This window comes from Physella acuta, unplaced genomic scaffold (genome assembly GCF_028476545.2).
Source record: "Physella acuta isolate Inbredline_101_S28 unplaced genomic scaffold, ASM2847654v3 ptg001122l, whole genome shotgun sequence".
Classification (NCBI taxonomy): domain Eukaryota; kingdom Metazoa; phylum Mollusca; class Gastropoda; family Physidae; genus Physella; species Physella acuta.
The window spans coordinates 337,401-354,667 of record NW_026732639.1 but is presented as its reverse complement, the minus strand read 5'-3'; the positions used below and the strand labels follow the sequence as shown (position 1 = coordinate 354,667).

At 34.0% G+C, this 17,267-nt stretch overlaps 1 protein-coding gene across 11 annotated transcripts in view; it reads right to left on the bottom strand.

Moving 5' to 3' along the window:
* LOC131956016 (rho guanine nucleotide exchange factor 11) overlaps nt 1-17,267 on the bottom strand; it is a 58,501-nt gene that overhangs the window by 9,176 nt on the left and 32,058 nt on the right. For 9 of the 11 annotated variants that reach the window (XM_059320351.1, XM_059320355.1, XM_059320350.1 and 6 more), the window contains 22 exons: nt 16,963-17,068; nt 14,862-15,042; nt 14,174-14,282; nt 13,425-13,562; nt 12,844-12,936; nt 11,201-11,336; nt 10,899-10,950; nt 10,576-10,607; nt 10,350-10,427; nt 9,803-9,978; nt 9,102-9,248; nt 8,668-8,747; nt 8,311-8,436; nt 7,908-8,025; nt 7,178-7,356; nt 6,446-6,579; nt 5,902-6,014; nt 5,357-5,444; nt 4,953-5,057; nt 4,253-4,407; nt 2,323-2,426; nt 1,883-2,063 (listed from right to left, as the gene is read on the bottom strand). In XM_059320351.1, coding sequence (XP_059176334.1) covers nt 1,883-2,063; nt 2,323-2,426; nt 4,253-4,407; nt 4,953-5,057; nt 5,357-5,444; nt 5,902-6,014; nt 6,446-6,579; nt 7,178-7,356; nt 7,908-8,025; nt 8,311-8,436; nt 8,668-8,747; nt 9,102-9,248; nt 9,803-9,978; nt 10,350-10,427; nt 10,576-10,607; nt 10,899-10,950; nt 11,201-11,336; nt 12,844-12,936; nt 13,425-13,562; nt 14,174-14,282; nt 14,862-15,042; nt 16,963-17,068 — 2,631 coding nt within the window. The remainder of the gene's footprint in view (nt 1-1,882; nt 2,064-2,322; nt 2,427-4,252; nt 4,408-4,952; nt 5,058-5,356; nt 5,445-5,901; nt 6,015-6,445; nt 6,580-7,177; nt 7,357-7,907; nt 8,026-8,310; nt 8,437-8,667; nt 8,748-9,101; nt 9,249-9,802; nt 9,979-10,349; nt 10,428-10,575; nt 10,608-10,898; nt 10,951-11,200; nt 11,337-12,843; nt 12,937-13,424; nt 13,563-14,173; nt 14,283-14,861; nt 15,043-16,962; nt 17,069-17,267) is intronic. The other 2 variants (XM_059320352.1, XM_059320359.1) reach the window with 2 other exon arrangements.

Genomic DNA, 17,267 nt, shown 5'->3' with positions numbered 1-17,267 from the left:
ACTTAACAATATTTTTATAAAAAAGCTAGTAAGCTGTTAAGCTTGTGTACTTTGAATGGTATAAACATTGGTTTATTTAAATAAATCATTAAGCAAAGGGCAGTTTTAAAGTTTTTCTGATTCTTAAAATAGCCTAGACCTTCCCCACTAATATTTATGTTCTCTTAAGAAAAATTCCTAGTTAACAGTATCAACTGAATCCATTAAAGCATACTGAGAACCAGCCAATTTTCTAAAATAAAAATAAAAAATCTTTAAAATTTATTTGAATGCTAAAACTATTGGGTTTATAAATGGCTTGGTTTAAAAATAAATCTCTGCATCCTTTTCATCTGCACAAGTTTCAAATGTGTGTTTAAAAAATATTTATGTTTAACTAATGAGATGCAACAGGTGAAACACATGCAGTGCTGGTGAGGAAGTCAACATGTGCTTATATAAAACCTGAAGGTCTGGTTTACAAGGCATCAAGTTGTGTTATTTTATTACACACATGGGGGGAGGAGAGGGTTTATTAAAAACTTAGTAGGCTTATTTAGTAAAATAAAACAAAAAAAATGGGATTGGTTTGAGGAATAGTCTACTTTCCATGAGTATGTTTAATGCTAACAACACCAGAGAGAAAAAGGTTTAAATTTTACAAATTATATAATAACTAAGGAAAGTCAGGTAAAACGTATTATAGTTATAGCTGAATCCTACTAGAGAGGAAATTACTGAATTGTAAAAGAAGGTGGTTTGGAGTTTGAGTCTACATATACATGAAGGAATATACCTGCATAAATAAATACCAATGGCATATACAGAGATAAGATAGCTTCACACCATTAGGCCAGTTATATGACATTAGCAATGTGGCTCTCTAGTGATCATGCATGTAAACAGCCAAGTTACCAGCTAACCATAACCAAGAGCTAGAAGCTAAACCTAACACGCATCAAAAGTTAATGTGCACTCTATGTACCAAGTCAAGTGTGCTGCTAATATTTCAGTGCCCAGACTAGAACAAAAATTGTCTAATGGATGAAATTAGCTAACCTTTTAATGTAGGTGTCTTATGGCTATGGATGAAATTAACTAACCTATTTATGTATTGATGAAATTAATTAAGCCATTATGTAACTGTCCAATTGATGAAATTAACTGTCTAATGGATGATGTTAACTAGCTCTAATTAATTAAATAAATCCCTTCCAGATTTTTTATAAGAGTTGTAATTAATCTCTTTGTGACAGTTTGATAGATCTTGTGCCATAATATACATTTTTTGTGTTGTAATACATATTAAGTTAACCTTGTTCTGTTATTACGTTATTGTTATGAATCAATTACTGTATCAATGTAGTTTTCTTCCACCAAATTTTTACAACCCTTATATGACATCTGTATATTAAGCCCTATTGCTATAGATCCAATATTATACCAATGTTATTTTCTTCCCCTTTATTTGTAGTACCTGTATAGAGGTAACGTTTGATATTACCTATCCCCTGATGCCACCAAAAGAATAAATAACATAAATATCTAAAGTACAGCTTTTGTTCCAAGCTGTGCCCTTGATAAAGTGAGAAAAATGTGCATCTAAGCTTTCAAGCAAAAAATGGTGCCCTAAACAAACAAACAATGACGCTTCAGCCTGCTGCAGCTTTTCAAGTATAAAAAGAACAACACCACCAGACAACAAGTTTTTTGTAATGATTGACACACGTGACAACACTCAACACAGTGAGCTCGACAAGAAACCAAATCAGTGCTCAACTGGTCATCGTAACACTACAGCCCATGACTGACCCCAAAAAAAGCTCCATGACCAAAAAAAAAAAAAAACAATATCTAGTACACGAAAAGGGAAATAACTAAGAAGAAATATATACAAACATACACAGTGGTCTAGAGGGGGAGAGAGGGCTCTCGTCATCCATAGGCTGCTGGTGTGCCAGTACCAGAGAGGCAGAGTTTACTAGTTGGATACAGCGATTGTTGATTTCAAAGGCTCTGGCCAGCAGAAACTCCCCTGTCCTTCCTACCTCTTCCTCCTCGCCTCCTCCTGTATCACCTGGCTTCTAATTAGTTCAGTAGAGAAAATGCGGGCATGTTAGTCAAGGTCAAGGTTAAAAGTGGCTTCTAGGAGTCCATTTCAGAGGATAGGATTGAACAGTTCCACGTTAGAATTTAAATTGGATACTTCGCTCAAGCAATTTTCATATGTGATTATGCTTGCCGTATTTTAAATATCTGAATCAGGGTTTGTTAATTTGTCTTTTTTTTTAAAAACTACTTTTTTTAAAATATATATTTCTAAGGGAAGCCACTCTGACCAACCTGATTAATTGCAGGATTCCATGAAAGTTTAAGCACCTGAGCTAGGAGACGCTCTCTTTCCTGGAGAGCCAAATCTATGTTCTGGGCATTCTGGTGTAACAGTTCTGTCGGACAGGTCAAATAGAACAGGTGACACATGACAGGCTAGCCGGTCAGTGACAAAACACACACACACACAACAAACCAGACAGTACAGTCAGAGCAGGAACAAACCACACACAACAAACTACTTCAAGTAGAACTGTGTTGTGAAAAAATAAAACATTCCAAACTTTTGGTAGATTTCATCTTACCCGATTCAGCATTGTAAAAAAAAAAAAAAATTGCATGCTTTCCTTTTATTTTAGTTCCTATTTGAGAATTTAGTTTTCTCGTACAAGAATAACATTCTATTACTTTTTATTTAAAATTTGGCAAATCTCCACTTAACTGAATTTCACATTTTATGCTAATAGTAAACTTCCGACAATGAAGAATATTCACTTTATTTTTTTTTCTACATAGAACACTTCCTACCAAATGTTTTCTACATTGCCTACCAAAATTGTGTGCATTATTAACTGCCTACCAATCTCACCCATGTAGCAGTAAAAAAAAAAAAAGTTGGAGCAACCAATGCTGACAGCAGGGTTAACATTACACAAAACAAAACTTTGAATTCACTCATTTTTTTAAAAGTCTTCCCTACACGTGGTGTGATGAATGAATTCAAGCAAGTCTGTTGAACTAAACTGTTCATAAAAAAAATAATAAGTGTACTGATATCTCCCACTCAGTGCTATGTAAATGGACTAGTGCTGTGTAGAAATAAATCGCAGCCATATAAAAATAGCTTACTGTGTAATAGTAATAAAGTGCAGATAGTAAAATAATAGGATACAGCCGATAATAATCATCACCCATAAACCAATGATGGATAAATTTAGAAAAGGGAGCAAGGAGGTGGGGGGGGGGTGTTGTAGAATATTCCCTCTTGTATAGCAATGTTTAAGCTATTAGTACAATGAAGCAGCTCATTAGTTCCGATACATATTGATTTGTTTTTGTTTTTTTTATTTATTTGGTTAGATTTGATGATGACATTGTTATGATGAGAGGGTTAGAACATCTGGGGTAATCTTTTTATCTTGCTACATATGGTCCAACAGGTTGTTGAACAAACACTAAGAAAGTTTGAAAACAGCTACTATGTTAGTCTGTGTTAAAAAAAAAAAAGTAGGGTTTTTTATTTGTTGATGTAGATACCACATCTACCATAGGAAATCATTAGTCAATAGTTGATCAAGTGTTTACAAGAACACATGAAATATATGCTGATAGTGAGATCATTATACAATACAATTAAATTATTAAAAAATAAAATTCCAGTTAGTACTAGTACCCTCTCAAATGCACTGACATATGTCAATGTGTGTGTAATAGACACTAGTCTTCAATCCTTCCAAAGACATAGGTACAAAACTTTTCATTAAAGGTGTTTATTAACCTTATGTCCAGGAAATGAAAGTTTAAATTTATTTTCAGTAAAATTTGTTGTGCAGAAAGTCATCTTTAGCACAATAATAGCACAAGGTGCATGGAGAGGGTTTACCTGTTAATATTACACAAGAGTAACCCCATATTTCTATGGTGGGCAAGCAAATTGCTTGTTGAAGTATCAGCCTTATTTTAAAAATATTTTATAATCTGGACAGACTTTTTAAATTTGGGGGAACCAAGTTCCACTGGTGGGTACTAATACTTTTTTTGTAATAAAAAAATAAATAGACCTCAATGTGGCAACCATTTATGACCTAAAATAAAGGAGAAATTATTGACATGGGGTCACCACACAACAAACCTAGGGGAGACTATTCATTCAAATGGGAGTTATCTTTTACAAATTTGTTTCAAGAGAGGATAGAAAGAGAAAAGGAGTAGCTTCACTTACCTAGGGGAGAGTTTAAAGGTCCAGAGGTCAAGGGGTTAGAGACATGTACTTCATCTGGCTGGATGAGCTCTTCATTATTGCTAACTAGATCCTCTAGGTGACTTAGACTATCCACTTGGTCCTCCTCTGTCATTTGGCTTGTTATGTCTGACTCTCTGTCAAAACAAACATATTTGTTAGCATGCTAAATACAATTTGGGAAGTTGACTTAAACAATCAAAAAACGTATTTTTATACTGCTTGTGCTGTTGATGAAACTAAACCATAAGACAATATATAACCTATGTCAAGCCTTAATATATAAAAGTTCCCTTTTTGAAACTAACAATCCATAGGTCAGACAAAGTTCATGTTCTTGACCCAGGCATATGAAGGGTTGGCATGATAACACTACACCCAGCCACCTTTACTTCCCCTACCATCAGTCAAGTACTCATCAGAGCTGGGTGGACTGAGGTAAGTCCTCCAGACTCAAGCCAGGACAGAGATCTGAACTTAAGATTTTAGGGGTAAGATGCTGAGTGCTCTAACACCCAACCACACCATCCTTAACAAATAAGGGCTACAAAAAAAAACATTTAAATTTGTGATTACAAATGTCAAAGGTAACAAAAAGAATTTCTTACAGCTGAAAACTGGAACAAAACTAACAAAAATATATATATATATTTATCAACCATAGAATTTAACACCAATTTACCTCTCAGCTGCTTTGTCACCTTGCTCTGGCTGTATTAAATTAGGCCTTACAGCGGTACCAGTTTTCTTCAACTCTTCAGCTTTGTCATTGATTAACTTACACCACCTGAGAGAGATCAATCACATGAATGTGGGTAGGGTTTCTTACAAGAGATGACATTGTTTTTAACAAAAAGGCTCCAACATACAATTCTGAACAAAATTGGTGCAATCTTTTACAAGAATTAATTTTTTAATTCTAAAAGCATTATTTTTATCTCCCAATCAGGTTCCATATTCAATATTTTTATGACTTGTTTAGGATTTTATAACCATTTGTATGGTTTATTTCAATTAAATCAAAAAATCTTTTAAATGAGTGATAAAACCTTTCCTGATAATAATAATACAGTGAGTAGAACTTACTTAATTCTAAGGTCTGAAGTAGCAGCTGTAAATTCATACATCTGGGCTCTAACTTCTGATATGTTCACAACGAAAAATGATTTTTTATCTAGAAATTACAAGAAAAAGGTTACACATTAGCAGGATATCAAATAAAACTAGTTTCTAAACACTAACTGCTGTTTTTAAAAGCTTCAGTATTTCATTTAAGTGCTTTAAAATTATAATCAGTTTATGCAGTGTTACTAATGATTAAGTATAGGTTTACGATGTTGTGCTTCTGTGTATCTAGAGTTAGTGTTTAGCTTAAATTGAATTTATAGGTAAAATTTAAAACCAATGTATGAAGCTAGAGGTTACAACATAAATAAATACTCGAGATAAAACAAGGTGAACTCTACTTCACCTGCACCAAAGGCCATCAAGTCCGAAAGGGAAATTTACTTATTTACTTTTCGATATACCAGTGGCTGTTGTAATCAGGTGCACTAAGCCTGTGTTATTCTAACCCACTGTATTAAAGAGCCAGGGAGTCAAGAACCCATGAACAGAAGAACAAAACCAACCTGTTGCTAGGCTCCTTGCTAATAAGTTCTGTAGCCTCAGTACTGGACTGTGTGTGTACTTGTGCTCATCTCTTGCTGACTGGACATTGGTACTTTGACACTTAAGCACATACCTAGTGACACAAATTTTTACATCTTACTTGCCTGAGCTTGGTTATTTATGTTAATCAAGTACACAGTTTTTTCAATTGCTTAACAATGCAGTAAACTAATCTAACGGCATTATAAATTATTTCTTTAGAAAAAAAGAAAGTCTTTGGGTTGCTCTAGTGAGGGTCAGCAACTTTATGTGTAAATAATTTCCTTAATTTACTTCTGCTAGTATATTTTGGGAACTGCCAGAAGTTATATTTTAGTTCTGATACTTTTAAACTATTTTAAGACATGTTCTATGTGCACATTTCCATCTGGAAAAGGCATTTAAGCATGAAGAGTCACATGCTGTAAAAACAAGCTACAAACCTCTCTTCTAGAATAAAAGATCTAACCAAGAAAAAATAATTGACAAGCCCAAGAAAATGTAAAGATGCATGCAACTACTGACCTGTCATCTTGTTTCTGTAATAAGACCAGCATATCATCAAACAATAAAACATGTAGGTCCACTGTACGATGAGATCGAAGCTTCCATGTTAGTGGTCCATCAAAGATCAACCTGCCTTTAGTCAGGTCCAAATTCTGGAATGAAATCAGGCCATATGTGTTAAGTAGAGCATATTTTGTGTATGTGGATAGTGGGTGTTTGGCTTATTCCATATTTCAAACTCTCAATATGCAACAAGTTTTACTACACACTAATAACTGTAAACGTTACACAAGAAATCTTGTGTTTTATATATGTGAAAAAATGTAGTAACTATTTTTGACAAGCCTTAGAACTCTAAAAAGAGAATTACTCAGAGGTTCACCCGCATCTTAGAATCAAACATATCTTAAATAACTATTTTCTTAAAACGATTCAAAACAAAATGTTTCACAAATTTTGCCCATTTTCTATTGAGTTATGAAAATCAAAATTTAAACAACCTTTTCTATTTTTTAGAACATTTGACAGACAATAAACTATGGATGTTTTATTTGCACTCTTTATCTTTTAATGCAATGAACATGATAGTGTTCAAGCAAAAAATGTGCATGGTTTACTGAAGTTTTTGTAACTTCTTAATAGTGTTTGTAGGTTTTGTCATAGGGACTTGATTTAATCTTCAATGAAGCAAAACATTTTTCCACAGCTTTTACTTTGCTAATAATATGTTGACTATACATGACAGCTAACCTTTAGTTCTGCCAGCGCAGGATCTGTTGATGTATCTAATGCACGCTTGTCCAGTTTCTTTTGTATATCTTTTAGCTTGTGAAAATTTTCACACTCCTTCACAGCCTGATTAACATATGCCAATATGTGCTTGCATCTTTCCAGAGCCCGCTCGAGTTTTTTGTATTCTTCACTGGGAGCTAAAATGGAAGTAGATTGCAACGATTTAAAATTCAGACTATGTAGAAACTAATTGGATGGAGTGGCAGGTTAAACATAAAGCTCTCTAAAAATGTAGAACAATGCAGAGTTCACCCAGATTTAGGAGATACCTCGCAAAAAATTTAGACTATGTAATAACTAATTGGATGGAGTGGCACGTTAAACATAAACCAGCTCTCTAAAAATGTAGAACAATGCGGAGTTCACCCAGATTTAAGAGGTACCTGGCAAAAATGAGGGAATTAAAGAGCAGCTGGACAATATACTGGTCGCATCACAGCAACAGACAGGTACTACTTCTTAAGAAAAAAGAAAGTCTTTGGGTTGCTCTAGTAGAGGGTCAGCAACTTTATGTGCAAATAATTTCCTTAATTTAAAGGGAATTAAAGAGCAGTTGGACAATATACTGGTCGCATCATAGCAACAGACAGGTATTACTTTAGCTACATGTAGGTATTTAAATTAAATTAAATTCTTTATCTAGATGGTAAAATAACTCTGTCACAAAAAATGTGTTACATTTACTTACATTGTGTATACTTTAATAAATTATCAATTAACAGAGGATATTTTGTCAACCTCTGCATCTGGGATGGCACTAAATCTTTCAGTTGCAGACGTCTACACAAAGGGTTAGATTCTGCATCCTATGGAAATTTTAAAAATCAAAACCAAATCAGACCTGAAAATATTATTACAGAAATACTTTATTGCTAACAAAATCCAGTCAATAGTCAGTTTTTCAGCTTGTGAAGTATTGAACCAAGAATTGTCTAGACATATTTCTCTAATCTAGTAGGCGTAATATTGAATTCATAATATTGAAATTTAGCAGAACTATGACATACCATGTGGTTAATTGCAGTTTTAGTATTTTAATAACATGTGATCTTAAAATTTATACTACCTCTCTGACAAGAAACAGAACTTACATTTAGAAACTGTTGTAGTTTAGGTTCTTTCCTGGTCTGTTTTTTGAGGAAGTCCAATGCGAAAGCCTGGTTCCTGCAGTACTCGGCACAAATTTTACGAAACCACTCTCCAGCCTGACCATCAAACTAGAAGAAAAAACAACAAATATTTACGTAAAGCTAAACCTGATACTTCTAATGGCTTTACCAAAAACAATATTCTAGTTTAATTAAACTAAGCTTTACATGTTTTATGAGATTTAAAATATAAATTGTAAATTTAAAATATTTATTATTATATTTATTTCTGAAATAAAAAATGCACTTTAACTTGAAATTTTATATACCATTATACACTACAGTCAAATAAAAACATACCCGTTTTAATAAAAGATCACCGACATCTTTAACAACAGGATTAATTTTTACTCTCTCTTTCATATCTTTGGTGACTGTTTCTGTAATGGTAATGTAAACACATTTCATTATACTGGTAAAACACACACTTTGTGTCTGGATTAAGTTTTAGGCTAATGGTGAGCCTACTGTGAACAGATATGACTAATGCAACTAATATAATTTAAGATGGTTTGGTTTTTAAATTATTAAACAAAGATATTCTGCTAATCTTTTAATCATGAATAAGAGACTAAGGTATAATAAATAACAGTATGAGTTTCCATCTATTTTTTTTTAAACATTTCAGTTAGCTATGCTGTGGTAAGTTTTTCCAAAGTTAAATAACAATATTGCAACAACTGAATTTTTTAAAATCCAAACAAATAAAAATCATTAGTTAATTGTTGACTTACCATGTAAGCTAATTAACTCATTCATGGTGGGGAACAGAGCTCTGGCCAGGTCAGCGATGACCCCCTGCTCTTGTAGCATGGGCCGGTTAAACAACAGGTCAATGATCTTTAAATTCCTCAGGTGGGTCCTCTCAGTGTAGAACAGTTCTGTTAACAAGCAGAACAAAAGTTACACATGGGTTTTATATGGCAATTTGATAGCTAATTAATTACTAGTATTGGTTAATTATTAAATGAACAACACAACTGGAAGTTAAAAGCTCTAAATTGTCTTATATGGATAGCTGTTACTTAATAGTATTATAGGTAATTTACACGTGAACAGGATAACTTTAAATTAAACATTTGGATTATTTAAGCTGGATAGCTAGTATCAATTAACTTTTAAAGGAACAACACCGCTTAGGTTAAAAACTCTGGATCATCTTAGATGAATAGCTAGTTACTTAATAGTATTAAGATTGGGAACCTGTGTTTTAGAAGGATAGCTAGATACTTACTAATATTAAAGTTAATTTTTAAATGAACAGAAAAACTTTTTTAAAGTAAAAAAAACTCCAGATTGTCTAATTTGGCATTATGTGCAAATCTTGTCAAAAATTGTCAACAGGACTCAATGCAACAGTATTTTTCTATCCATTATCACTTCATTGAACAGTGGAAAGAAGATGAAGAACAAAAGCCTGAAAAATATAGCATACCATTTATGACCTCCTGACGTTTCTTCTCTTTTGGTTTTAATTTCCTCAAGTTTTCTTCCCCTAAAACTGACTTCAAGGAGGGTAACTCAGTGTCCACATCCAGATCTGAATCATCATGAACCAGCCTGGACACATCATTGATTCTGTCTGTGCTGTTGCTTGGACTTTCAATGCTTCTATAAATTTAGAACAGAACAATGTTAGTCAAAACTAATCAAAAGAATAACTTTTTTTTCTGAACATTGAAATTCTGAAGAAAAAAAACAATTCTAAAATAATTGATATAGAAAATACCTAAGTGTATGATAGTCTTAAACATGGCAATATAAATATATTTTGAAACTATGTCACAGTATTATTTTACAAATTCAATCTCAAGATTCTTCCAGCACTGCATTTTAAGAACAATATTCTTTTTAAACTTAAAAACTGTATCTGCCCTTTCAATCGCAAGGTCTGAAAAGGGAACTTTACATGAAGCTACAAACTATAAAAGGGATTTAGATAAACAACAATATAGCTAAAACTGAATTATTTATAAGCTTACCTGTTGGAAATACTGGATGCTGAAGAGCTACCAGACTGACTAAGTGCCTTAAATGTCTCTGGGTTCACATCAACATCACTGCATTATAAAATTTAGGCTTTTTTAATATATATATCTTGACCATATTAAAAATCAAATGAAAACATTATTTTTTTAAATTAGAAAAGTTAAAGATTATTATAGGAATTCTAGAATATTTTTTTTAAACACTGGTATTTTTTTGTACCTTTTAGCTCTACGAGTGGGCCGGTCTCCTTTCTGTAAACAATAGATAATGAAAAACAAGTCAAAGATTCGAATAAAAATGTTTACAACTCTTCATGAATTTGCATTTTAGGATCAAACAGAACAGCAGCTGCAAACTACCAATATAAATAATTTGCTATTTTTCAATAACCATATGTCACAGTCACACTGGCAACATTTTTTATGTTTCCTACATGAAATTTTTAACTAACCATTAACCTAATATGTTTATTTTTTATATTTTAAACCAGCTTTTATCCTAACAACATTCAACAAGAACTGAGCTTCAAAAAGTATATTTACCTCTCCTTTATTATTTAAGCTGCCTGTCCGATTAAGGTCTGAGCTACCCTTTCTGTAAACATATGAATAGTCATATTAAAGTTCATCAGGTGTATATTAAACAAAGTCTAAACAGCATAGCCTTGCAATTAATTAATTATGCATCTAAATTAGTAATCACAAAACAACGTTTAAGAAATTGAAATCCGACCCGGCTTTAATTTTTAAACTGACTGAATCTTAGTTAACCATCTTTATCTCACCCTTTCCTAAAAATACAGAAAACCAAACAGCCTGAAATTTTCTTACTTTTCTTAACTTACCTTTCACGGTCACCAGTTTCCAACTTGGCTAGCGCTGCACCAGGCCCCGGACCTGTAGGACTCAGCTCATAGCGGTTGACTAAGGAGCTAACTGAGTGCCCCACGGGAAGACCAGCTATAAGGGAAAGGACGGAAGCTAGAGAAGTCACAGGACAGAGAGAGGTGCCACAGGAGAGGTGGGAGGGAGGAATGAAAGATTGTTGTGATGATTAAGATTAATGGAATGATCAGATATAAGGTAGAGTTACAGGGGGAAAGAGGTGGGGTGGGGGCAAATAAAAAAAAAGTCAAGCCAAAAGCAATAAAAAAAAAAAATTATAATAAAGCATGCAAAACATTTAAAAATGCTACCATAAGTGCTTTACATCTAAAGTGCTTTCCTGCTGTTTAATTAAATAGTTGTTCTTAAGATATTTATTTATAATTTGCTTCGTAATTGTTTTTTTATTGTTTTGAATTGTACAATATCATTTTTATCTGATCAAGAGAACTCCACAGTACCTAACTAGACCCATGTTTACAAAAGCTTAACTGATGTTTAAAAATATTTTGTATGACATGGTTAACTATGTGATAATTTACTTCAATGAAAATTTTTTTAAAAACATATTACCATTCAAGGCAAACAAAAAAAAAAATGTATTTTTAAATTAAAAAAAAAATTGATGAGAGATCTAAGATGAGAAAAAACATTTCTAGTGTCAAATTTTGAAAAATGAAAGATCTACAAGACTGAACACACAACGGGAAATAAAGCAGAAAGGTAAAAATGGTGTTCCTGTAGTGCAGCTACAATGGTTTTTGGATCAATCGTTTTACAATTAAATCTCTAACAGCAAATACTAAGCAATTTAAATCCAAGTGATAAACAGCTTTAAAGATGAAAAAATTTAAAGGCATTATTTATTTGTAGGATATTTTAAAAATCAAACAGCTGGTTCAGGGGTAGATATAAATTCTAAGCACCAAGTCTACAAGTTCAGCTTCTTGATTTATCACACGCAAAGTGATAAGATCAAAGTCAACTATCAACATTTAAACCAAACATTTTTTTGTAAAAAAAAAAAATCTAATGGATTTAGACATTTAATGGCTATTTAACAGAAGTGTTTTTTGTATCAATATGAAATAGCCTGATATGCAGCTAACTTGTGTCATTCCTTGCCAAACGTTCTGATCTATTCAATTAGTAATAACCTTACAATTAATAGCATTTCATATATACTTCAGCCAAGTTACATTGAAAGTCCATTATTATACAGCAAGAAGAAAGTGACATAACATATACTACAGCTTATTACAGGAGTAAAGTGTTACGGGGCATATGAAGGATGATGAGAAATGAGAACAGTAGATGATAGAGCTAGTGTTAGTAAGTGGGTTCTAATTCTAAAAGAAAAAAACCTTAGGATAGTAGTAGTTCATGCATAGCTCAAATAGTTTTGTTATGTCTTTTTGGGTTTACTGAGCAGAAGAATATGAAATAGGTATTCAACTGTTGAGAATATAACTAGTTTTAGTCAAATTTTCTAATTCTGACATTAAAGTTAAAAGAAAAAAAGGAAATCGCTTAAAAAAACTAGAACAACATGCCCTATAAAATCAAAATTAGATTAAAATAAATTTAAAACTAAAAAACCTACCAAGTTCTGAATTGTCTTCTTTTGGATATGGTTGTGTGGTTGCTGCTGTGTTAATCTCTGATCCAGGTCGTGGTGGGGGCTCAATGTGAGCAACTGTTACAGAGAGCAGCAATTAGAGGTCAGCTAACACTATGTGAGACTAGAATGGTGGCAGTAGAGTATTCAATCAGATGTGATTGTCCTTGGGGTGGAGGATGGGGCTGCTTTCATTACATCCGCATATGAAGAGATTATGTGGTCATCAAAACGGTCAGGTTTAACAGTCAGGTACACATTAGAGCAATGGATCTTAACCTGGGTTCTTGATTCAGTCTCAAGGGTTCGGCTGAGGTAAAGACTTACACCCGATATGCAATAAGATTTCATCAGTGCGGACGATAGAACTATAAAGAAAAGTTCTGTGAATATGCATATGAAACCGGTGGGGTTCAGTACCTCCTAAAAAATTAAGAAGCACTATACTGGAGTTATTGAGTCAACCGAGTGATTCTGCTCAAATCAAAGGGAGTAACTGCTCTATTGTAATAAGAAACAGGGAATATCTAATAAACATTTAGTACACTGTGTGGATTGAAGGTTACCTGGCTGGTTGTAACTAATCCTTCTGTTTGGAATGGCATTGATAAGCTTCACTGCTGTGCTTCCTCTTTTCTTAGGCTTGCCTCCACAAACTTCAGTGATTTCTTCAATGCACTGTTTGTGTAATGTCATCTTACAGCCTAGATGAAAACAGAGAGGCAAATCGAAACACTGGAAAAAATCCTGATATAGTAGTTTAAAAACACTATGGCTTGTTCTAAAACTATTGTTTACATTAATGTTACAACCTATGTTGGAGAACAACAATCCACAGAAAATAAATCTGCATTCTGGATTTAACAGTTTTAATAAAAAAAACTGGCTTGTCCTTAAAATTATTGATAATGGCAGATATTGAATAGTGCAAGAGAAAGGAACTGTCTTAGAAAGATTTCCTATATCAGGTCTGCAAAAGCTGCAATGTTAAAAAGGTGATGTTAGCTTTTCGCTTTAGCTTGAAGGAAAAACTTTCTGAGACTGATTTCTTTTTAATGACTTTCTTGCAGTCCATCCATTCAAATTTAAATCCTGCATTAAGTATTAGGGGTAATATTTAGTTCAGATGGAGTTAACAAAATCCTTATTTCAATGATTTGCAGGACAAGTTTTAAACCAAAAAAAAATAAAAGAGTGCTACAGGAACTCATGATTAATTTAGTAAAGATTCAGCAAAAGCCAAATTAGAAATAGAAGGATGTTCCCACAACAAAAAAGTAAGAATAAATTCTGTAGGAGCCGACCAAAAACTTACTCTGGCACTGAAATCCCTGACAGCCAACTCCCCATAGCAGTCCTCCACAAAAGTTGCAGTTTGTGGTCAGGCAGAAGTGTTGTAGATTAAACTGATGTCCCTTTACATCCTACAAGATGACAAGGCATTCACTTCAGTGTCATCAATAACATTCATAATTAGTTACTATGGTACTAATCAATAACCCAAAACCCACAGATTCAGTTAGCTTGTATAGATGATATTAGCCCAACTCAAATAACCTGAGCCCTAGAGTAAAATTGAATTCCTAACCTCAGCCCTAAAAATTGTCATTGTGACTATACCAACAGCATGTGGGTATCATTAGTCTATAAGAACGATTAGTTTTAACACAATGAAGCCTAGCGAATATCTTAGGCTTTCTTAAGCTGTGTCAAGTAATCATCATCTTTTCCCGTTTGTGCACAAGAAATTGGGGCAGATGAAGTAGAGTTCATGTTTCAATGACCTCAGGATACAAGGAGATAGTGTGGTCAGCACTAACATGAGTTAGATCCCCATCAGAGCTAGGTGGACTCAGGGACATTCTACTGATTTGAACTCAAGACTTTCAGGTTAGTAGTCTAGCTCTCTACCACTAGGCCACGCCATCCCTATGTCGATATGTCGAGTAATATAATCCCTTTAAGTTATAGTTCAAGCTAAAATCAAACCAACGACTATTCACCTTGGCTCTACTGGATTTAGATCCAAAAACCTTTATACTCCTCTTATCTTTCATCATGAAGGTCTGAACTCTCTCAAGTGTAGCATTGTGGTTGGACTTTGATCCCACCCACAATCGCAGGAATGTGGCCAGGGCCCAGGCTGTAGCCTGGTCCTTCTCTGGTCGGGCATTGTCATCAGGCCTGCAAAGACAGACAAGGACAGTATTGTATTGTGTGATAGAAGAAACAATTGTGACAACTGCATGACATTGTCATCAGGCCTGTAGAGACATGCACAGTATTGTATTGTCTGATAGAAGAAACAATTGTGACAACTGCATGACATTGTCACCAGGCCTGTAGAGATAGGGACAGTATTGTATTGTCTGATAGAAGAAACAATTGTGACAACTGCATGACATTGTTATCTAGTTTGTAGAGACATGGACAGTATTGTATTGTCTGATAGAAGAAATAATTGTGACATCTGCATGACATTGTCACCAGGCCTGTAGAGATAGGGACAGTATTGTATTGTCTGATAGAAGAAACAATTGTGACAACTGCATGACATTGTCACCAGGCCTGTAGAGATAGGGACAGTATTGTATTGTCTGATAGAAGAAACAATTGTGACAACTGCATGACATTGTCATCTAGCTGGTAGAGACAAGGACAGTATTGTATTGTCTGATAGAAGAAACAATTGTGACAACTGCATGACATTGTCATCAGGCCTGTAGAGACAGAGATGGACAGTATTGTATTGTCTGATAGAAGAAACAATTGTGACAACTGCATGACATTGTCATCAGGCCTGCAAAGACAGACAAGGATAGTATTGTATTGTCTGATAGAAGAAACAATTGTGACAACTGCATGACATTGTCATCTAGCTGGTAGAGACATGGACAGTATTGTATTGTCTGATAGACGAAACAATTGTGACAACTGCATGACATTGTCATCAGGCCTGCAAAGACAGACATGGACAGTATTGTAATGTCTGATAGAAGAAACAATTGTGACAACTGCATGACATTGTCATCAGGCCTGCAAAGACAGACATGGACAGTATTGTATTGTCTGATAGAAGAAACAATTGTGACAACTGCATAACATTGTCATCAGGCCTGCAAAGAAAGACATGGACAGTATTGTATTGTCTGATAGAAGAAACAATTGTGACAACTGCATGACATTGTCATCAGGCCTGCAAAGAAAGACATGGACAGTATTGTATTGTCTGATAGAAGAAACAATTGTGACAACTGCATGACATTGTCATCAGGCCTGCAAAGAAAGACATGGACAGTATTGTATTGTCTGATAGAAGAAACAATTGTGACAACTGCATGACATTGCCATCAGGCCTGCAAAGACAGACATGGACAGTATTGTATTGTCTGATAGAAGAAACAATTGTGACAACTGCATGACATTGTCATCAGGCCTGTGGAGACATGGACAGTATTGTATTGTCTGATAGAAGAAACAATTGTGACAACTGCATGACATTGTTATCTAGTTTGTAGAGACATGCACAGTATTGTATTGTCTGATAGAAGAAACAATTGTGACAACTGCATGACATTGTCATCAGGCCTGTAGAGACATGGACAGTATTGTATTGTCTGATAGAAAAACAATTGTGACAACTGCATGACATTGTCATCAGGCCTGTAGAGACAGACATGGACAGTATTGTATTGTCTGATAGAAGAAACAATTGTGACAACTGCACGACATTGTCATCAGGCCTGTAGAGACATGGACAGTATTGTATTGTCTGATAGAAGAAACAATTGTGACAACTGCATGACATTGTCATCAGACCTGCAAAGACAGACATGGACAGTATTATATTGTCTGATAAAAGAAACAATTGTGACAACTGCATGATATTGTTATCTAGCTTGTACAGACAAGGAAACTAGTGTATTGTCTGATAGAAAAACAATTGCGACAACTGCATGCCATTGCTGACAATCCTGTAGAAACATGGATAGTATTAAAAACAATAATTAAGACAACTGTTCAGTATTGACTGATAAGCAACACTAGTTGTGAGCCTACAAAAAAAAGGTATGAAGTTAAACATAACTGACAAGTCTCTCTTACCCTAGGCTTTCCAAAATAGGAATTAAGAGTTCTTCAGCAGTCTTGATTTCTGCAGCTCTGTCCATGTTTTCATGCAGCTTTTGTCCCCCATAAAAGTTCAGCATACCTAAAACAGATCATAAAAATATATGTATACATGGGCTAACTGCAACAAACAAGCACTAATTTGAGAAGTGGAAACAAATTTTTTATTTTAAATAAATTGACAAACAAACTGTGCTTATAAAACAATCAAAACTCCAGATGCTAGAAAGCCTTTCAATAATAAGTGATGTAAATAAAGTAATATTTACTTTAAACAGAAT